This window comes from Eubalaena glacialis, chromosome 18, assembly GCF_028564815.1.
Source record: "Eubalaena glacialis isolate mEubGla1 chromosome 18, mEubGla1.1.hap2.+ XY, whole genome shotgun sequence".
Taxonomy (NCBI): Eukaryota; Metazoa; Chordata; class Mammalia; order Artiodactyla; family Balaenidae; genus Eubalaena; species Eubalaena glacialis.
The window spans coordinates 61708098-61730823 of NC_083733.1; the positions used below are offsets into that span (position 1 = coordinate 61708098).

A 22726-nucleotide genomic window follows, 5' to 3' on the forward strand; every position below is an offset into this window, starting at 1 on the left:
AATTTGCATTAATTATATCTCAAACCCGTGAAAAATGCCCATTCTCTCCGTACCTAGTGCAGTAGAGCTGAAATTTCCTAAAGCGATTCCTGGCAGCCCCCTCAAGCCCACACACAATGGAACAGCGAACAGCGTGGCGTGGTTTGTGTTTTAGACTTTTTCTTTTGCGTACCCTCCTCCCTCTGGGTCTGACCAGGGCTACCAGTTGTGTCAGGGTCCCCAGACCAGCCCCGTGTTCAGGGATTTGCTAGAAGGTCCTAGAGGAGTCCGTATAGAGTTGATTGATTGATTTCTTTTGGCCTCGCCATGCGGTTTGCGGGATCTCAGTTCCCCGACAGGGATTGAACCCGGGCCACAGCAGAGAAAGCCGGGAATCCTAACTGCTAGGCCACCAGGGAACGCCCCAGAGTTGATTCATTATAGTGACATAGTAGGACACGCAGCGGATCATAATGGGAGAGTCTGGAGAAACCCGCGTGCAAGATTCCTTATGTTCACTCCCTCCCACGAGGGCTCACCCTGAGCACGTTTCCCCAGCAATGAAAATGCGGCAAAGTGTATGCAACGTTTCTGCACAGAGAAGCCCATTAGAGGGACCTCCCTGGTGGCACAGTGGATAGGACTCTGCGCTCCAAATGCAGGGGGCCCAGGTTCCATCCCTGTTTGGGGAACTAGATCCCACATGCATGCCGCAACTAAGAGTTTGCATGCCACAACTAAGGAGCCCATGTGCCACAACTAAGACTCTGTGCAACTAAATAAATATTAAAAAAAAAAAAGTTATTGGTTTAAAAAAAAAAAAGAAGAAGAAGTCCATTAGAGACTCAGGACCCAAGCGTTTTGCGGAGGCTATTCATGTAGGTACCCTCTAACCAGCATGTACCCAAATTCCAGACTTTCTTTAGGAAAGTTTCATATCAGTGGAGGAAAATGTTTATCAGCCAATTTCCCCAATGCTAGGCGAGGGCCGACCTTGCATGCAGACTTTTCTAAGGCTAGCAGACCCAAGACTGCTATAGTAACTGCTTCTGGCACTCCAGCTCCCTCACCCCCTTGATGCCTGCAGGTTGAATCTTTCTCTCTCCAAGAGGCCAAGTGGCAGTGATGGATTTGAACAAGATGAGAAGCCAGATAAGAAAAAAAAAAAAAAAGCATAAGCTCTAAAAGGAGAGCTAAAACCCTTCAACTTCTCTAAGAAAATAGAGGAAGAAATTTTAGTGACCTTAGGTTTGATGTAGATACCTTATATATGACACCCAAAATCATGAAGTATAATTAAAGGACAAAATACACTGGACTCATCAAAATGAAAGTCTTGCTCTTCAAAAGACATTGCTGCAGAAATGAAAAGGCAAGCCACAGACTGGGAAAATATTTGCAAAACAGATATCTGACAAAAGACATATCTAGAATATATAAAGAACTCTTACAATTTAAGAAGAAGAAGACAACTCAATAAAAAATGGGCAAAAGATTTGAGGACATAGACACTTCATCAGAGAAGACATAGGACTGGCAAATAAGGGCATGAAAAGACTTCATTAATATTTAGGGAAATGCAAACTTAAATCACAATGAGATACTTCCCTAGGCCCATTGGAATGTTGAAATTAAAAAGACTGATTCTCCCAAGTGCTGGTGAGGATGAGGATGAGGATGGAGCAACTGGAACTCTGGCATCCTGCTGGTGGGAATATGAAATGTTACAACCACTGTGGACAACAGTTTGGCAGTTTCTTACAAAGTTAACCATACACCCACCCTCTGATCCAGGGCTTCTACACCTAGGTATCTACAAGACAGAGGAAAGCAGGTGGCCGTGCAAAGACATACGTGCATGAAGGTACACAGCAGCTTTGTGAAAAGCGCCCCCCAGGCAGGACCAAGCCCTGAAGTTCATGGGGCTCCCGGGACAGGTCTACCAGCAGGCGCTGTTTCTAATTGCTAAAACCTCAGGCCTTGGGACGGGCTCGGGGCTCGGGGCAGCCAGCACCTCATGGGGCGGGCGAGGCTCAGCAAGGGGTGGACTCGCCAAGTCCACCCAGCCAGGTCTGGCTCTTGGGACCTGCAGGTCCCACGTCAGCAGCCCCAGAGAAGGCAGAGTGTGGGGAGGAGTGGGGGGGTAACTCCAGACGGCACCCTGAGGTCACTGTCCTGTCCCTCACGTCCCCGATGGAGGGCTTCCCCCCACCCCCACCTGGGCTCACGGTACCTCGGTTCCTGTCGCCGCCCCTGGCCTCCTGCTCCTGCGTGTGCAGCACCTCGGGGCTGTTGGTGAAGATGCAGGTGGGGTGCAGCACGGCACCCTGCTTGGTCTCGGTGTCGAAGATCTGGAGAAGCTGAAGGTGGGCGCCGGTGACAGAGGCCTCAGACCTGCTCTTCCCGCTGCCAGGTTCCCTCCTCCTTGTCAACTCAAAGTCCCCTCCTCCAGGAAGCCCTCCCTGACCTCCTTCCAGGCTGGTCAGATGCCCCCTTTGGATGCCTCCAAACTTAGCCCCGCCCACTCTGGGTCTTCTCCTTCTGGGGACAACATATATCAGGGTCTCGGTGAATGTTTGTTGAATGAATGAATGAAAGAGTGAATAGTACTAAACAGTTTGGACCTGTCTAGAGGGCACTGGGGGGCCCACAGAGAGGAGTGACAGGGTCAGGTCAGTGCTTCAGGACACGCTCCAGGCTCCCTCTCAGGCAGGAGCCTCTGCACGTGCTGGTCTCGGGGTCCTCCGCAGACAGGCCCGGCCTGCTGAGGGCTCAGTGGTCCTCCCTGGGGTGGGGGTGGGGCTCACAAGGAGGAGCCACAGCCTCAGGGAGGCCCTGGCCCCGTGCAGAACGACAGTCAGATGGGGTGCCCCGCCGCTAGCCTTACCTGCATCCAAGTGTTGAAGACATTGAAAGCGTGATGGGGTTCCGGGTCACTCTCCAGGGCCACCAGATTAGACACAGAGCCTCGGGCAGCGTCTTCCCTGGGCCAGGGATGAGGCAGAGGCTGGACCTCCTGGTTTCTCGGAAGTCCAGGCCTCCTTCACCCCTTGGAGCTTTCGGGGTCCCTGACAACTCCCCATCCCACCTGCCCCACCCCACCTGCCCCCCCTTTTCTCCGTCTTGATGACAGGAAGGTGGTTCAGAGCACAGGCTCCACAGCCAGACAGCGGGGTCATATCCATGCTCTGTGCCTGGTGTGACCTCATCCAAGTACCTCAGTTTGCCCATCTGTAAAACGGGATAACACATTTCCTGCCATTTAGGCCCGAAGGAGGCTTTTGTTTCATTGTGTATTTAATAACAGAGCTGCCTTCCCTGATCTATTTACAAAACTCCCCGGCCCAGCACTCCCTGCCATCCTTCCTGGCTTTATTTTTCTTCCCAGCACTCACTATGCTCTAAATAAATAGGAATCCTTATTTATTTATGTTTTCCCATGTCCGTCTCCCTGACCATAACATGAGCCCCAGGAGGCAGGGACCATGTCTGTTTACTGCGTGTGCCCGAGCCTGGGCGTGGGTCGCTGTGAGGCTGTGAGTGGGAGCCTCCATGTGTTGTGTGATTGGGCTGCAGTGTCTCTGCCTGGGTGTGTCCCTGGGGTGGTGTGTGGTTGTGCAATGGTGTTCATGCCCAGATGCATCCAAGTGAGAGTCTGTCTGGGAGTCTGGCTGGGTTACTGGTAGGTTAATGTTGTGTGCGTGTGTGTGTGTGTGTGTGTCCATGGGCATTATTGATCATGTCTCTGTGTGCAGCTGTGCGGTTGTGTATCAATGTCCGTGGCCAAATTCAGCAGCGTGTGCTCTGTATACAATTGTGTGTCCCAGTGAGCGGGATCTCTGGGTGAGCTGCTGTGTCTCTGTCCGGATACACGTGTGTTGTGTTATTGTGCGTCCAGGGTACAGTTGTGTGTTCTACCACGTGGCCGGGTAGAGGCGGCAGCCATCGTGCGTGAGTTGCGCATTTGGAGGGGTAGTTGTTGTGACCCTGGCTGGGTATGGGCTGGGCTCTTGTATAGGGAGAGCCTGGTGTGCTTTTGTGTCATTGTGTAGCAGAATAGAGGTTTGTGCTGTTGTGTTGTGTCTCTGGCTGGGCTGTGGTTTGTCTGGATGTGCAATTGTGTAGCCAGGTAAGGGGGAGAGCTGTGGTTACCATTTGTGTGTGTGTGTGAGAGAGAGAGAGAGAGATTGAGCAAGGGGTGGATTCCCAACCCCAGAAGCATGACTACTGCCTCCAGCCTCCTCCACTCCTGGGCAACAGAGACCTCTTTGTTCTCAGTGGCAGAAGGGGGTTGTCTCTCACTCTTCAGGCCCCTGGCAAGTTCTCAGCCCTAAGCCCAGTCAACAAAACAGCCTCTGAGCATCTGCCCTGTGCCCAGCCACTTGCTGGGTGTGCTGAGAAAACGTCAGACCTGGGACAACCAGAGTGGTTGGGGCAGTGTTGGGGGAGCCCCACGGGGACCCTGGCCAGCCTGCGGGGTTTGGGTGGCCTTCCTTGAGGACAGCATTGTTAGAAGATAATTTTGGGGGAAAAAGGGAAAATCATGACTCATACAGATCTAAAAGTGAACACATGTTAAAGATTTCACTTAACACTGTGAGGTGTTATAACTGGTTCAAAGGAAAATCAATGAACAGACGCATTTATAGATCAGGAATATTGAAACAAAAATGCAAATAGAGGCAAAACATTTGGGGGGTCTTATGGTCTGAATGTTTGCGTTCCCCCGAAGATGATGGTATTAGGAGGTGGGGCCTTTGGGAGGTGCTTAGGTCATGAGGGTGGAGCTCTCGTGAATGAGATTAGTACCCTTATAAAAGAGACCCCAGAGATATCCCCTGCCTCTTCCATCAGGTGAGGACACAGTGAGAAGGTGGCAGCTATGAACCAGGAAGAAGGCCCTCACTCAACCATGCTGGCACCTTGATCTTGGACTTTGAAGCTTCCAGAACTGGGAGCAATAAATTTCCATTGTTTATAAGCTATAAACTGTAGTATTTAGTTATAGCAGCCCAAACAGAATAAGGGAGAGAGGGTTGTCCGTCCACCAGACAGAATTCATTTGCATGCCTGTACAGAAGAATTATTTTGTACTGCCATCACTTATCTACAATTTATGGAGTTGTAACACAGAACCCCATAGAATCATATAACTCTGAATGGCTTGTTACAGGCTGAATTATGTCCCACCAGAATTCATATGTGAAGTCCTAACCCCCAGTACCTCATAATGTGACCTTATTTGGAAACAAGGTTGTTGCAGATGTAATTACTTAAGATGAGGTCATACTGGCATAGGGTGGGCCCTCATCTAAAATGACTGGGTCCTGGGAATTCCCTGGTGGTAAGACTCCGCACTTCCACTGCAGGGGGCATGGGTTCGATCCCTGGTCAGGGAACTAAGATCCCACATGCGACGTGGCATGGCCAATAAATAAAATAAAATAAAGTAAATAGGGAAATTTGGACACAGACATGCACACAGGGAGAGTGCCACGTGAAGTTGAATGCAGATATTGGGTGATGTACTTAGAAGCCAAGGAACACCAAAGATTGCCAGCAAAACACCAGAAGCTAGGAGACAAGCATGGAACAAATTCTTTCTCACAGACGTTAAAGGGAACTAACCCTGCTGACACCTTGATCTCTGCCTTCTGGCCTCTAGAACCGTGAAATAAATTTCTGGGGTTTAAGCCACTCAGTTTGTGGTACTTTGTGATGACAGCCCTAGCAAACTAATACAGATGTAATATGGAGAAGGTATAATTTATCACGACACAAAATTTTCCCTACAATACGTTGGAGCTGATTTCTGGAGGATAAGCAGGATCAGGCAGTAGGAGAGGGTAGAAACAGCAAGTGCAAAGTCCCAGAGGCAGGTGAGTGGGTGAGGTCCCTGAGTCCACGTGGCTAAGGCACTAAGAGAGGGGCAAGAAGGGAACAATGGGACCAGTCAGGGGCAGAGCATGCTAAGGCTTGGGGTTCTTTTGCTTGTTTTCTTGGCCAAGCCGGGCGGCTTGCGAGATCTAAGTTCCCCCACCAGGGACTGAACCCCGGCCACAGTAGTGAAAGCCCGGAATCCTAACCACTAGGCCACCAGGGAACTCCAAAGGCTTGGGTTTTTGTTCTGAGGACCCTGGAAGCCTGAAAAAGACCTCTATTTATGGGACACTGACTAGCCTAGCCACATGTTATCTGCTCTACATCACAGGCTCATTATATCATCCCAAGACCACTGAGATCAGAGGACACACAGCCAGCAAAAGAGGTGGGGTGGAACTTGAACCATGTCTGCCAAGTGCCCCGAGATGTCAGGGTCACAGCAGGTGAGGACCGGCGGATCAAAGACAGAAGCTGCGGTGGGAAGACCTCGGGCAGAGCTAAGGGCAGGGACTTTGCCTATTTTTTCACTGCTGTATCTTCGGAACCTATGACTGCAGGTAGGTACCCAGTACGTATTTGTTAGATGGGTAAATATTCTCTGAAGGCGATTGTGCCCATCTTCCGGAGGAGGAAACTGAGGCTCAGAGAAATGCATCGCGCCCCCCTAAGCCTTTAACTCAGCTGCCAGCTTCCAGCACTTTCCATGAACACCTTGCCACAGAGAGGGCTGGAAGGCGCAAAATGGGGGGGGGTGTGCCAAGCTGATCAGGCGGCGCCCGGGTGCGGATGCCAGGCTTTAATAAGGCAGCGGGGGCCCTGGAGCGCTCACTGGAAACCCCAGCTTCAGGTGCTGCCCTGAGTACCCCAAATCCTTTCGGACACGGCCCTCTCGGCCTCCCCCCCCGCCCCCGCCCCCGCCCCCCAGGTCCTCGCTGCAAAACAACCGCCTGCGCTTGCACTTCCGTTTCCTCCTAGTAGCAGTTGGCCCTGAATCCCCGCCCCACGAGGCCATACCATTCCAGCCCGGAGGGGGAGATCCCGGAGGGGGCGCGCAAAGGCTTCTCCCGGGACTCCCTCTGCCGGCATGCTCCCTGGCCTCACAGGGCGAGAGGAGGGAGATTTGCGTCGGGCCTTCAGGGTGGTGGTGGGCCGCAGGGCCCCCCTCGTCCCCGCTGTGGGGCCTTTCTCCCCTCATCCACCCCCCCCCGGCGTTGGTCCGCTCTGTGGAACGCCGATTACCAGGCCTCTCTGCGCATGCTCCGCCTCGGGGCGCCTACCCTGCATTTTCTCGCTGGGGTGCGGATCGGGTGATCGGACTGTAGCGGATGCTCCGGTCCGGAATCATGGGTGTTCCCGTCCGAGTCGTTTATTGGTGAGCACGAGGGCCGGAGGTCCCCTCTTCGAATCCCGCCCGGGCCCCGCCCTGTCCTGGCGGAGCCGGGCGCTGGGGACGTCGGGGGCAGGACCCATGGGGATCCTTCCACTGGGAAAAGGATTCCGTGGGGGAGGGAAACGTTGATTTCTCTGCCCTCCCCCCACCCCGTCCCCAGTTTGTAACATTCTAGACGTCTCAGGTCACAAAAGGTAGAACTGCGACACGTGTGTGTTGTTTTAACCCCCCCGATTCCGGGGCTCAGTGTGGGGAGCAGGTGGGGGTCAGTTTGTAATGGGAGAGGAGGTTCCGTCAGCGCTTAGGTTTCCCCTCCCCCAGTACCTGGAACAATCGTGGGGTGGGGCCGGCCAGAGTCGAGAAGGTTCGAGAAGGTTCCGGCGTGCGTTTGGCAAGGACTTGAATGCATACAGTGGATGCCTTTCGCTACTAACCCTAGTCTTTTTCTGGCCTCGCTTTTCCTGTCTGTAGAGGGAGTGATCTTAACGTTACCGCGGAGGGAATGCTGTGTGTTGGGTGTTAAACATTTGATCTGATTGGTCCGTTCAGAGTGAAAAAGTGCCAGGTCGGCAGGCAATGTTCTGTCCTGTAGACCGCTTGATCACCCTGGCACCTAGGACTGTGCTGGCATGCACAGGCATGCTGGCCTGTAGGCGCTGAATAAATACATGTTAAGTGAATTTCCTCTCTCGGAAACCCCTTGAGTGGGGGTGTGTGTCTAGCTCCATTTTACAGGTGAGGAAACTGAAGCTGGGAGTGGGGCAGTGGCAGGTCAGTAGCTCGAGGTTCAGGCTGCAGATCACAGATTACCCGAATCTGGGTCCACTGGCTGTCATGTCTGTGAGATGTCCAGAGGGGGTTATGAAAGGCTCAGATCTGTCACAGCATTAGCGGTGTCCCTGTCCGCTCGGTCACGCAGGGGGTGGAGTGAAATTTTGAGGCCCGGGGGGCCTGTGCACCAGACTCCAGTTCCAAAATAGCCTCCCGTGGGGGGTTGGGGAGGCGTTTAGATTTCATCCTCGGGCCTGGCAGGGCCTTGGGGATCCAGGAATAATGGTTTCCCTTGGACGGGCGGGGGTGGGGCTGTTACTTTAGCAGTTGTCCTAACCCAGTTCTCTCCATTGCCTCTGCCTCTGCTCTGCCTCATGCTATGGTCTCTCCTTGTCGCCCCTTGTTTCTGCACCCCTGCTCATCTCTTGTCTCCCTTGCTCTGTGTCGAATTTTCCTCGTGTGGGTGGCTCTCTCCTTCCTGTGTCCCTGCCTTCCCATCTGTGTGCTGCTTCCCAACACTCGGGCGTGTCTCTCCTCTCTCTTGAGGGTGTCTGTGCCTTGCTTGGTTTTGTCATCTGTGTCTCTCTTCATCTCTTCCTGCCCGCCCCCCCCCCCCCATTTCCCTCCATCTCTGCTCCTGCCTCTCCCTGGATCTCCACCGTCTCCTCTCTCCCGGGACCCACTCTCTTGGACACTGTCCCACCAGTGGCGCTTGAGGCTACAAGTCCAAGGTAAGCAGAATGGTCCCAAGAGGCACCCCTGGAAGATGGGGGAAGGGGGGCTAGCTGGCGTGGCTCCTGTGGACCCCTGTTGTGACCTCCCACCCCCTTTTGCAGTATCTTCAGCTTAAGAAGAAGTTAGAAGATGCGTTCCCTGGACACCTGGACATCGTGGGTCTTGGGGATGGGGAAGGAGTCACACATGGGTCACGTCCGTCCCTCAGCCCTGGGTGTCCGTCCTTCAGCCCTGGATGGCAGCGGGGGTGGTTTGGGTCAGCCCCACCCTTCACCCCCGCTCTCCATTCCTTGGGAAGCTGCGGGTGTCCCCAAGAGGGCAGCTCAGCCCTGCCAACACCTCTCTCCCTCTCCCCAGTGCGGCGAGGGGACGCCCCAGGTCACCGGTTTCTTTGAAGTGTTGGTAGCGGGGAAGTTGGTTCACTCCAAGAAGGTATGTCTGTCTGTCCATTCTGCCCCATTCTGGGCTAGTGGGGTGTTGGGACTGGGGTTGGCATCTTGGTCCCAGCTCATCCCTCCCCTCTTCCTCCCTTCTCCAGGGAGGCGATGGCTATGTGGACACAGAGAGCAAGTTTCTGAAGCTGGTGGCCGCCATCAAAGCCGCTTTGGCTCAGGCCTGATGGGCCCTGAAGGCAGAGGTGAGGGGGACCCAGCTCCTAGACAACAGAATTGACGACTCCTAGTTCCTAATGTACTCCAAACCCAAGTACTAGTGTCCAACCCAATACCAGAACAAGTAGCAATTTCCGTGTTGTTCTCTGGATCATAGAACTGCTTTTCAGCACTTTCTGAGCCTGCTTTTCAATTTTCAAGCCTGTACGTTCTAGATGAGCCCTGAACCCAACCTATCCTGGAACTGGGCCCTGGATACTAACCTAGTCCATAACCAAGCTCTGGCTCCTGGCTTTTGAGAGCCTAGAAGCACTTTCTGCCCCCCTCTAAGCTTGAGTGCCAGTTCCCACCCCATGGTGTGCTAGCACAGAGTATCCTGTGCCAGGATACTGTGGACCCAGGTACCTGCCCCCAGCGTGCTTTGCACCAGGAACCTGGTTCTCAAACGCTTTGAACTCAAGTTCCATTTCTTATCGTCCTCACTAGGGCAGAGTGAGGTTGCTTTCAGTGGGAATTTGGACCCGCAAATTTGAATTAAAGCAGTACAAAAATATGACTGTCTTGCCTCCTGTGCAGGTCTGAAAAGAAGTGAGTCTCCCCAAATTAAAAAAAGAAAATCAAGAATTTCATAATTCCAAAGCTGCATGAGCTGGCGATGTGTGGGCTCTTGCTGTAGGAGGGAGGGGGTGGAGGTGGGGTGCCACCTTTGTGGGGTTTGAACTCCTAAGGACAAACGGAGCGCATCGCTTGCATAAACACACCATTTGCCACCTCCAAACTGCCAGTAACTCAAAGGCATTTGCTTAAATCAGCACAAGGTTTGCTTGGATTCCAGAGGAGTCCACCAATGGATGATTTCATCTAAAATAAGCCAAAATGGGATTTATGTAAGAGAAAAGAGAGAGGGGAAGAATGATTCTTGTTCGCATGGCTTTTGAGTGCAGTTTCAGGAGTCTCGAGACCACCGTCAAGCTCAGCGATTCTCTTGAAGGACTCACAGAACTCAGCAGAGCTGTTTTACTCATGGTTACAGTTTATTACAGCGAAAGCTTAGAGATTAAAGTCAGTGAAGTGACTCCCTTTAATCTGGCCTCTCTCCCTGTAGTCTGAAGCCCCCTCCCCCCCTTCTCTCTGCGCAGTCCAGTGACCTTGGCCCAGCCCCTCTCGGCAGACGCTTCATGACAGGAAGGACTGAAATGTCTCGTGGACGCCTGGTCCTTCCCTGATGTTCTTGCGGCTGCCGGTTGGGGTAGAGATGGACGCCCCTGGTCTTTGCCTGTGTGTGTGGGAGTGTGCGTGTGTCCCCGGGAGTCTAACTTGGCACGCTGGTCCTGCTTCCTTCCTTTCCCCCCCGTCCCTCATCTCCCTGCACCCCCCCATGTCTTCCTTCTACCCTCTGGTGTTTGGGGGTGGTCCTGCTCCAGGCTTCCTTTTCAAGCGGAAGCCGAGAGCGGCATCAGGATGAGTGAGTCTCACATTTCAGCAGTGATTGCAACGGTTCACAACTCAATAAATGTTGACGAGGTTAACAAACTGTGCCTGTGTCCGCGTGGCTCCATTTTACCCCGGCACCTCCTCCCACTGCTCTCCAGTCCAGGAAACTAGTGATTTGATAGGTACAGAGCTATAACTAACTTCAGGGTTGAACTTTCAGTGGTTCCTAAAGCCAAGGTTAAGGTGGCCTCTGGATGCCACCTGGAGCTGCGTATAACCATCACTGGTGTAAGTCCTCCAGTGTGAAGTGGGCCCCTGGTTGCTGTGTTTAGGAGAAAGCTGGCAATGATTGGAAGAAAGGTGCTGGGTGGCGTCATAGATTGTGTTTTGGGGCCCTGTATTTCACCCCCTCCTCGCGTGTCTGCCTTACCCCCCCTTTACCGTCCTCACGCTAGAGGTGACCTGTACCCCCTACCTCCTAACTTTGGGTTTGATCACATGACTTGCTTTGGCCAATGGAATGAGGCAGAAGTAACGGGGGTCAGGTCTGAGCCTGGGTCTCAAGGTGCCTTGTTCTTGTGCTGGTGTTGAGGACGCTGGGAAGTGCCTGGAAGTCTCACGGGCCCACTTCCTAATATTTCATGTGACAAGACTGTAAGCGTTACGGGTGACTGGCCACTTGTTTACAAACCACAGTTAATTCATTTTTTAAGAACTCCGTCTTGACGTTATCCCAGCTGATTACAGTTGTGATGGGGCCTGAGGATGTGCGTGAGTCCCTGAGGTTTTAAAAACCACCTTTAGGATCCATGTTGTAAAGGGTTAGGTCCTGGTGGGTATTAATAAAGGTATTTTGAAATTTCAAAATTTAAAATAGGTTCTTTCAGAAGTCCTTTCACTGAGGGCCATTGTATCTTACATGCATCTGCGTATCCTGAAAAGTTGATTCAGATCATTAAGACATATGAACAAAATTTAGTCTGTATAAAATCCACTAGAGTATTTATAAAAGGCGCCCCAAACAGGAGGATGCTATTTTTGTTTTGACGGCTCTCACCTTCATTGTGGGCTGACAGATTGGGAGCTCTAACAGTCCTCCTACAAAAACTCTGGAAAATACTGTAGCGAATGAACCATGCCTGGTTATGCCTCAATTCACCCTCTCTGAGCCAGGCTGCTGGGTGGCCTGGGTGAGGTGAGGAAATCCACTAGACACTACAAAGAAGCACCTGGATGCAAAAGTACCATCTCGGAGGTTTCTAAGTTGGAGACATCTAAGAAACCACAGCTGGAAGAGACCAGTCATTGGGCAAAAGATAAGAGGATAAGTGTCTGAAAATTAGAAAAAATCACAGCCTCAGAAATACTTTTTTCTTTAAAAATAGCTTTACCGAGATGTTACATACCATGCAATTCACCCATTTAAAGTATACAATTCAATGTTTCTACTATATTCACAGATAATGCAACCATCACCACAGTCAACTTCAGAACATTTCATCACCTCAAAGAAACCCCCGCATGCTTTAGCACCCCTCCAATCCCCAGCCCCGAGCAACCACTAACCTTTCTGTTTCTATAGATTTCCCTGTTCTGGAGATTTCATAAAAATAGAATCATACAATACGTGGTCTTATGTGTCTGGCTTCTTTCACTCGGCATGATGTTTTCAAGGTTCATCCATGTCATGATGATGTAGCTGGCATCAGAACTTCATTCCTTTTTATGGCTGAATAATATTCCACTGAATGGATAGACCACATTCTGTTTATCATTTCGTCAGTGGATGGGCATTTAGGTTGTTTCTACTTTTTGGCTACTGTGAATAGTGCTTCTATGAACGTTCGTGTACAAGTTTTTGTTTGAACACAAAACAAAGGAGTGGAACATCTGGGTCAACAGTAATGATTTTTTTTATAACCTTCCTGGCAGAAGGTCATATGAAGACCGTTAGATTCCCTCAGAATTGAGGAACTCTTAATGCTTTTGATGGTCATGAAGTCCACACTTGTCTCAAATACAATACAATTCTAACCCGATGAACTCTCAAACCTTGAGCCACTCGTTCTGCGAGGACAGAAATTGTTTCTCCCCTAAGACAAATGCTGATGACCCATGAGACTGTGCCTGTACTCCATGGGTCCATACCCAGTGACATCTGGGAAAACTCCCATGACAACCATCAATGATAGCGACAAGAAACAAAGACCCCACACGTCTTCATTTCTAATGATTCTGACTGTTCTCTTAGTAAAACAATTCTTTGGAGGTTTAGATCTAAACCAGGTAGGTGGAGACAGACCACAGAGAGAGGCTAGTGAGCAACTAAGGCTCGATGGAGCTTGACCTTAACCCCACTGGAGTCTGCATGGTGTTACCTCCAGCTCTCCATTTGGTTTAGCCAAGTCACATTATGCCACCACTTGATAATTTAAATGACATAAGACTCCCAAGTCCTTTGTTTAAGCAAGAAATCTGGTGGGTCAGGCTAAGCTGGGTTATGCTTTGGTGGAAATACACAAAACCAAACCCAAATCTCAGTGGATTAATGCAACACATGCAAAGCCCTCTCCAGGGCAACTGTCCTCCCTGCACCCATTCAGAGACCTAGAGTAGCACTGTCCAATAGAATTTTCTGTGGGGATGGAATTTTTCTGTATCTGCTCTAACACCATGGCCACTGGGCACATGCCACATAGTGCTTTCGAGAGCTTGAAAGGTGGTGGATGTGACTGAGGAACTGAATTTTTATTTTACTTTATTTAAACTTACATTCAAATTCATGGCAACTGTGACTAGTGGCTATCTTACTGGATAGTGCAGATCTAGACAGTTGGAGACTGTTCTCTGGTTGCTGCACTTGGACCCACAGCATCCTTAGTCCCCGTGGCTGGAAAAGAGCACAAAGAAACACGTGCTAGCTCTTAAAGACATCAGCCAGGAAGTGACGCCCATTGCCTCTAGTTGCAGCCCATTGGCCAGAACGGTCACACAGCCCTGCCCACCTGTAGAGCCTGCCTGGGGACTGTAGTCAGGAAGAGGAAGACAGCTGGAAAAAATGGTGAGCACTAGAAGTATCTACCACAGTCCTTTTATTTTAAGTTTACCTTATGCATGGAGGAGAAAGAAAATGCTGTGATCCTATTTTGGCTTAACAATTTTGGCTAAGACAATTCACATCTTCAAGAAAACGAGGGGACTTCCCTAGTGGCACAGTGGTTAAGAATCCGCCTGCCAATGCAGGGGACACGGGTTCGAGCCCTGGTCTGGGAAGATCCCACACGCCGCGGAGCAACTAAGCCCGTGCACCGCAACTACTGAGCCTGTGCTCTAGAGCCCTCGAGCCACAACTACTGAGCCCGCGTGCCACAACTACTGAAGCCTGCGTGCCTAGAGCCCGTGATCCGCAACAAGAGAAGCCACCGCACTGAGAAGCCCTCGCACTGCAACGAAGAGTAGACCCCGCTCGCCGCAACTAGAGAAAGCCCGCGCGCAGCAACGAAGACCCAACGCAACCAAAATTAAATAAATACATAAATAAATAAATAAGAAAAGAGAATTCAGCAAGAGCATCACCGGAAGCCTGAACCGGGAGAAACAGTGTTTTCTTTTCCGACAGCGACACTTTGTGACCAATTGGGAGAACTGCATCTTCCTCGCACCACCTTGGATCACTAGGAATCAATATGGGACCATGGAATCATTTCCACTCATTGAGATTTAGTGTAAAGAAAATCACCATCTTGGGCTTGGTGACATGACACTTTTTTTTTTTTTTTTTTTTTTTTTTGCCGCACTGCAGGTCACGTGGGATCTTAGTTCCCCGACCAGGGATCAAAACCGTGTCCCCTGTAGTGGGAGTGCGGAATCCTAACCACTGGACTGCCAGGGAGTTCCCTGACATGACACTTTTCAAAGAAGTCAGGAAGCGGGAAAAATACATCTTCTGTCTTTTCAAATCCTTTCTCTCTCTGGACCCCTACCTGTCCCAGCTTCACCACTTGCTGGCTGTGGGACCTCAGACAAGTGACCTCACATCTCTGGGTGAAGATTTGGCGGAGGGAGGAAGCAAGGGAAAAGGGAGTGGGGGATCCAGGCAACCCCAGGCTGGGATTGGGCATGACTAGGACCATGTGCAAAGTGATAGATTTTGCCCTCAGTGCCTCTGTTGCCTCCTTCTTCCCTTCTTGACTCAGAACTGCTTCTTATGGCTCCCTGCCTTTCCTCACTTCTCTCCATCCAGGGAAAAGACTGAGTCCTCCTGTCTTCTTAGCTTAACCCTTCAGCAGACTCCACTTTGCAGCACCTCATGACAGGCAGCTCCATCCCCCTCCACCCTTTTTTTTAAACTTCAAGGATATTTATTGTTAAGAAGTCTTAAGGTTGGTAGTCAGCTCAACAATGTAATCAAGGTTTCCGAATTTTTCTATCTTTTCATGCTCTCCTTTCTTTAGCTTGTTGGGTTTTCATCCACTTGGTTTTTGCCTCATGGTGGCAAGATGACCATTGCAGCTCCAGGCATCGCATCTGTGTTCAAAGCAGGAAGAAGGAGGAAGGCACCCTGCCAGCACACTTTCCTTTTGTGCCTGTCCTCCTGCCATTTAAAAAAATTGAAGTGAAATACACATAACATAAAATTTACCATTCGAAAGAAGCCACACACAAAAGAACACATACTGTATGATTCCATTTATATGAAATATTCAGAGTAGGCAAATCTATAGAGACAGAGAGTGGATTCATGGTTACTAGGGGCTGGCTTCTTTCACTTGGCATAATGTTTTCAAGATTTGTCCATGTTGTAGCATGTGTCAGTGCTTCACTCCTTTTTATGGCGGAATAATATTCTGTGGTATGAATGTACCATATTTTGTTTATCCGTTCATCCTTTGATGGACACCTGGGATGATTCCGTCTTTTGGTTATGGTGACTAATACTGCTATGAACATTCATGTACAAGTTTTTGTTTGAACACCCATTTTCCATTCTTTTGGGTTAATTTTTGTTTTTACAGGATGACAAGGCCATCATTGCATCTAACAAAATTAGCAGTAATTCCTGAATATAATATAATCAATCCCTGGTCCATTTAAAAATTTCCCTGATTATGACAAAGATGCCTTTTTACAGTTGGTTTGTTTGAATATGATTCCCAAATAAGATAGACACATTGTGTTTGTCCCATACGTTCCTTGAATATCGTTTTACTCCAAACCTGTTCTCTGTTTCCCCCTTGTTTTTATTCTATTATTTAATTATGCCTGTCTTAGAAGGTTGTTACCCTCCCTTGGTTATGAAGCTCTCCATCAGCCCTTTACCTAAATGAGGTGGTGCCTAACCGTGGCTGCTCGCAGGAATCACCCGGGGAGAGATTTGAACACTCTCCATGCTCAGCCCGCACCCAGACTAATTCAGAGCCCCCAGGCGTGGGGTCAACGTCCCTATTTTTAGAATTTTTATTTTTTAATTGAAGTATAGTTGATTTACAATGATTCAGGTGTACAGCATAGTGATTCAGTATATATATATATTCTTTTTCAGATTCTTTTCCCTTATAGGTTATTACAAGACATTGAATATAGTTCCCTGTGCTAACAGTAGGTCCTTGGTCCTTGTTCTTTATTTTATATATAGTAGTGTGTATCTGTTAATCCCAAATTCCCAATTTATCCCTCCCCTGTTCCCCCCTTTGGTAACCATAAGTTTGATTTTTATGTCTGTGAGTCTATTTCTGTTTTGTAAATAAGTTCATTTGTATCATTTTTTTAGAGTCCACATATAAGTGATATCATATACTATTTGTCTTTCTCTGACTTACTTCACTTAGTATGATAATCTCTAGGTCCATCCATGTTGCTGCAAATGACATTATTTCATTCTTTTTTATGGCTGAGTGATATTCCATTGTATATATAAATATACATACCACATCTTCTTTATCCATTCATCTGTTGATGGACATTTAGTTTGTTTCCACGTCTTAGCTATTGTAAACAGTGCTGCTGTGGACACTGGGGTGCATGTATCTTTTCAAATTAGAGGTTTCATCTCCGGATATATGCCTAGGAATGGGATTGCTGGATCATATGGTAACTCTATTTTTAGTTTTTTTTCTTAATTTATTTTTTGGCTGTGTTGGGTCTTCGTTTCTGTGCGAGGGCTTTCTCTAGTTGCGGCAAGCGGGGGCCACTCTTCATCGCGGTGCGCGGGCCTCTCACTATCGCGGCCTCTCTTGTTGCGGAGCGCAGGCTCAGTAGTTGTGGCTCACGGGCCTAGTTGCTCTGCGACATGTGGGATCTTCCCAGACCAGGGCTCGAACCCGTGTCCCCTGCATTGGCAGGCAGATTCTCAACCACTGCGCCACCAGGGAAGCCCCCTATTTTTAGTTTTTTAAGGCAGCATCTGTATTTTAAATTTTAAACAGCCTTTATTTTTTTTAAGAGCAGTTTTAGGTTTGCAGCAAAATTGAGCTGAAAGTCCAGAGAGTTCCCTTACACCCCTCCCCCCCATGCATGCACAGGCTCCCCGCACTACCAACATCCCCATCAGAGTGGTGTGTTTGTTACAATGGATGGAGCTACACTGACACGTTATATCACCCAAAGTCCATAATTTACATTAGTGTCCACTCTTGGTGGTGTACATTCTGTGGGTTTTGACAGATATATAATGACGTGTTTTCATTATAGTATCAGACAGAATAGTTTCCCTGCCCTAAAAACCCTCTGTGCTCCTCCTATTCATCCCTCCCTCCCCTCTAACCCTTGGCATCCACTAATCTTTTTACTATCTCCATAGTTTTGCCATTTCCAGAATGTCATATAGTTAAATCACACAACATGTAGCCTTTTCAGATTGGCTTCTTTCACTTAGTAATATGCATTAAGTTTTCCTCCATATTTTTTCATGGCTTGGTAACTCATTTCTTTATAGTGCTGAATAAAAGTCCATTATCTGAATGTACCACAGTTTATGTATTCATTCATCTATTGAAGGATACATTGGTTGCTTCCAAGTTTTGGCCAGGATGAATAAAACTGATATAAACATCTGTGAGCATCTCTATTTTTAAAGCCCCCCCCCATTCCAGTGTGTATCCAGGGTTGAGAATCATAGGGCAGATGGTTTGGTGTCCACTGATGATGACCGTTTACTTTCACCATCCTATATGGTAGCCACCAGCTACCTGTGGCTATTTAAATTAATTAATATGACATAAAATAAAAAATTCAGTCCTTCAATCACAGTGGTCACATCTCAGGTGCCCATTAGTCACTTGTGGCCAGTGGCTACTGGATTGGACAGTGCAGATATAGAATATTTCCATCATTCCAGAAAGTCCTATTAGGCAACACTGGCCTAAACCCCTTATTTCACAGGAGATGCAAAAAGAGATTTCCTAATTCCATAATTTCTTCTTTATTTGTTGGCTGTAACTCTTCTACAAGGAAGAAACCTCTGTTTAGCTATTTCTTTACTCTGAATTACAATTTTCACAGGAAAGGCAGGAGACATACACGATTCTGCTTACTTTAGCAATGTTTAAATCAGAGCCTCAACAGATTTCTCTTTTTTTTTCTTTCTTTTTTGAGGACCATTATGAACCTGTGGGTTTTTACGTATTTGATGTCTTTCAATCTGCTACTGATGTTCTTCTTCTTCTTTATTTTTAAAAAAATATTTATTTATCTATTTTGAGCTGCGCTGGGTCTTTGTTGTGGCCTGCGGGATCTTCAGTTGCGGCATGCAGACTTCTTAGTTGTGGCATGCATGCGGAATCTAGTTCCCTGACGAGGGATCGAACCCAGGCCCCCTGCGTTGGGAGTGCAGAGTCTTACCCACTGGACCACCAGGGAAGTCCCTGACATTCTTCTTTTGAAGGTCAAATAATTCCACCTTTGGTTTCTTCAAGTTGGCCCCCAAGTCTTTGGACAGAACCCCAGTCATCCTGGAGAGCTTCATATTTTTGGTGTGACAAGATGTTCTAGGCTTGCCTTGAGTTTTCCTGCCTCTGATCTGGAGCCAGCCTTTACGCCAAAACTCGGGTTACTTCCCAGAGGGAAATAATATTTTAGAGACAATAATCTGTACTCTTAGCAATCTAGATGAGAGATAACAAAATCTCCAGGCTCTCAGGGGTCAAGACGCCCAACACTGCCCACCCGTCTATGAGTGGGAGAGACTCATTCTAATCGGTCAGTGCCTCCGCCTCTCGGTCTCCCTTCTCTGCTCCTGTTTCCTCAGTGTGCTTCTGTATTTATCCCTAACAGGGTCTGTTAGACAAGCAGGAGGAGCTTCTGTTATATCCTGGTAGCCGCCAGGGCTGTCCACCCCCTCTCCACAACCTCTGTAAATAACCTGTCACATGACTCCCTTCCCTCTCTCCAATCTGATCTAATTCTCTCCCTGCTCTCTTGAGCTCTCTTATGCTCTCTCTTATGCCGACCTGGCATAAGAGGATTGGAGAATTTGCTAAATGGGACCAGGACAGGGTCAGAGAACCGGCTGTGGCGAGACTCAGGGGCCAGGATGGCCACAGGAGGGCGGTAAAGGAATAGGGAGACGGAGAGACAGTGGGGCAGAGAAGAGTGAGAGATGCTCCCACCTGAGACGGTGGGGGGGGTGGGTGGGGGACAGAGGGAGGGGGAGAGGACATGCTCCCTGGCTGTGATGGTTAGCAGTATTTGCATGGTCACTGGATACATATTTATTCTATTTTATTTAATTAATTAATTTATTTATTTTTAAGATTTAATTTTATTTGTTTTTAGCTCCATTGGGTCTTCGTTGTTGCGCGCAGGCTTTCTCTAGTTGTGGCGAGCGGGGGCTTCGTTGCGGTGCCCGGGCTTCTCATTTCAGTGGCTTCTCTTGTGGAGCACGGTCTCTAGGCGCGCAGGCTCAGTAGTTGTGGCGCACGGGTTTAGTTGCTCCGAGTCATGTGGGGTCTTCCCGGACCAGGGCTTGAACACGTGTCCCCTGCATTGGCAGGCGGATTCTTAACCACTGCACCACCAGGGAAGTCCTGGATGCATATTTAAAAAATAAAATAAGATAAAATATAAATGAAGAGGGTGTGAGAAAGAGAGGGATGGAGGAACAGAGAGACAGAAGAAACATTGTCTGGTTCCTGAGAACATCTCCCCGGGACTTATGTTGGGAAGGGCATTCCAGAGACCCTGACAGCACCAACTGCTGAAATGTAAGTCTCATGGCCACCAAGGAAGCATGAGAAGATGTGAGCGGGGGTTTGAGAAAGGTTTGGGCATCATCTGCCAATATGTCCCACGTCCCCTTCAGCTCTCCTCTGACCACGCTGAGATTCTGCAGGTGCTGGCCTGGCCTGACCTAAGAGGTTGGGGCACGTGGTGAGTCAGACTAGGTCAAGGCCAAAGAAACCTGCTGGGGAGAAGCCCAGGGACTGAGGGGGAGGGAGAGGGACCAGAGAGGGAGAGGAAAGGGGAAGCATGGGTCTCTGCAGGGCAGAGAGGTAGAAGATGGGTGAGTCAGAGGAGGGAAGAGTTGGAGGTGGGGGTGGGTGGTTGTTGACATGGCAGAAGAGTAAGACTGCCCATTTCCTCAGCGCTTCCTGTATCTCAGGCTCCATGCCCAGTGTGTAAATGGCACACTCTGTGTAATTCACACCCACCCCCAGGTGGTTGCTACCCAAAGCGTCATGGATGTCCAGCTGTCCACATGGCTTTCTCTGAATGGTCCAAGAAGCAGATAGACTTGGTAAAACACGAGAGAGCAGAGGAGTTAAGGGCTGTGGTCTCCAGCTGGGCAGCCTAGTTCATGCTCAGCTCAGATGCCTGAGGTCTTCTCAGAAAGGCATTTGAGTGTTCTGATATTTGGTGTGACCTCCTGTAGGCAAGGGATTAGGCTGCTGGCCTTAAAGGACCTTTTGTAAGGGTATTAGAGCACAAAGGGCAGCAGCTGTCACATGGGGAGTGACACAGGCTGGGGGGACCTTGCCAGTTTGGGTTTTGAAAGCAAGACTCGGCTGCCTCAGTTTCCTCTCCTTTCTGCCCCGCCCCCATCTCCCCCTCTCTGCCCTGCTGTGTCTCCCCTCTCTGCCTCTGATCTGTCTCCTTCTCTGCCCCTCAGTCTCCTGGAGGGGTCTTTGTGTTTCTTCTGTCTCCATTCCTACCGGGGTCTCCCTGATAAGCACAAAGGGTCTCATTCTATCCTGGCGATTGTCTCTCCAACCCCCAAACCACAGCCTGTCATGTGGACCTCTAAATCCCTGTTAATTCTCACTATATTTTGCTGAGGCCGGCCTGGCCTAAGAGGATTGGAGCATTTGCTAAATGGGACCAGGACGGGGCCAGAAAACTGGCTGTGGGGAGACCCAAGGGTCAGGATAGCCACAGAGAGCAGCAGGGAAACTGGAGACAGAGAGAACATGAAATTGGTGCAAGGTTATAAAGACCATGGACCCCAAATAAAGACTTTGTAGATATCTATCCATCTATGATTGGACCCTTGATTTATGACAAATTACCCAGCCTCTCCATAAACTGACCATTGGAAATCCATGAGGAAAAACCAAAAAGAAATCCCTGTCTCACGCTATACATCCACAATCAATTCTAGATGTTTTAAGACCTAAATATGGGAGTTAAAACTGTAAAGATTTTAGAGAAGAAGACAATATCTTTATAACCATGTGATAATGAAATGTCTTAAACAAGAGAAAAGAAAAAGCATTAACGCTAGAAGGGAAAAGAGCAACTCCACCCCGCCCCCCCAAACCCCTGAGCTATATTGAAAACAGTAGGCTGGGGATCTCAGACTGATGTTATCTGTAAACCGTTTTCAGTTTGTGACAAGGCAAGTAGGCCTTGAACTTCAGCTTTTATAAACTTTTATGTCAACCTGAAAATGGGGGCATATCTTGTGAAAATCATTTTACATTTAAAAAAATAAATTTATTGGGCTTCCCTGGTGGCGCAGTGGTTGAGAATCTGCCTGCCAATGCAAGGAACACGGGTTCGAGCCCTGGTCTGGGAAGATCCCACATGCCGCGGAGCAACTGGGCCCGTGAGCCACAATTACTGACCCTGCGTGTCTGGAGCCTGTGCTCCGCAACGAGAGGCCGCGACAGTGAGAGGCCAGCGCACCGCGATGAAGAGTGGTCCCCGCTCGCGGCAACTAGAGAAAGCCCTCGCACAGAAACGAAGACCCAACACAGCCAAAAAATAAATAAATAAATAAAATTTTAAAAAATTTTAAAAATTTACAAAATTAAAAAATAAATAAATAAATTTATTGCTTTACAGCATATCGGCTTGCCACTGATGGAAAGGAAAGAAAAACATTGGTTCATCACAAAAGATAATGAGAGGCACTGAAATACACAACATTAAAATAAAGAAATTCTACTTATAGAAAAAATGCACATCGGAAAAATGTTTGCAACACTTTAACCACCAAAAGGGATAGACACATAAATTCAACCAAATTAAGAAAAATGGTGGGAAAAGGACAATTTACAAGTATTCCTAGTGTCCGATTAATACGGGAGACGAGCTTACTTAACTTCTCCATCATTGGAGACATCAATATTAAAACTACAAAGAAGCCACAAGACGGCAGATCAGCAAACATTAAAAAGTCTCAAATCCTAAACGTCCGATAGGCTGGGCTGGGCCGCTGAGCTAATGATATTGGTCCAGGTCGCATAGGAAGTTCTCCGGCAGCGCCCGCGAAACCGAACACACACCGCGAGCAGCAATTCCACGGCTCACTTAGGCATTGACAGAAACGCCCACGGGCGCCCCGAATAACGGGGCGGGGGCGGGGACATTCAGAGCTGCGCGACCGGTGACACAAAAATGTCCCCTCCCCAGGCTGGATCGACGGAGGTGCAGTCACGCTGCGGAGAGTAACCAGCCGTGAACCCCAGGCAGCCGCATCTTCCCC

General features: G+C 49.0%; 1 protein-coding gene across 1 annotated transcript; it reads left to right on the top strand.

Annotated features, from left to right (window-relative positions):
* The first annotated feature begins 7103 nt into the window (after positions 1-7103).
* SELENOW (selenoprotein W) lies at positions 7104-10903 on the top strand. The gene is made up of 6 exons (XM_061173642.1): positions 7104-7234; positions 8730-8754; positions 8860-8913; positions 9116-9190; positions 9297-9395; positions 10509-10903. Exons 1-5 carry the CDS (start codon positions 7188-7190, stop codon positions 9375-9377), a joined length of 282 nt encoding a protein of 93 aa, XP_061029625.1. The 5' UTR covers positions 7104-7187; the 3' UTR covers positions 9378-9395; positions 10509-10903.
* Positions 10904-22726: the final 11823 nt, after the last annotated feature.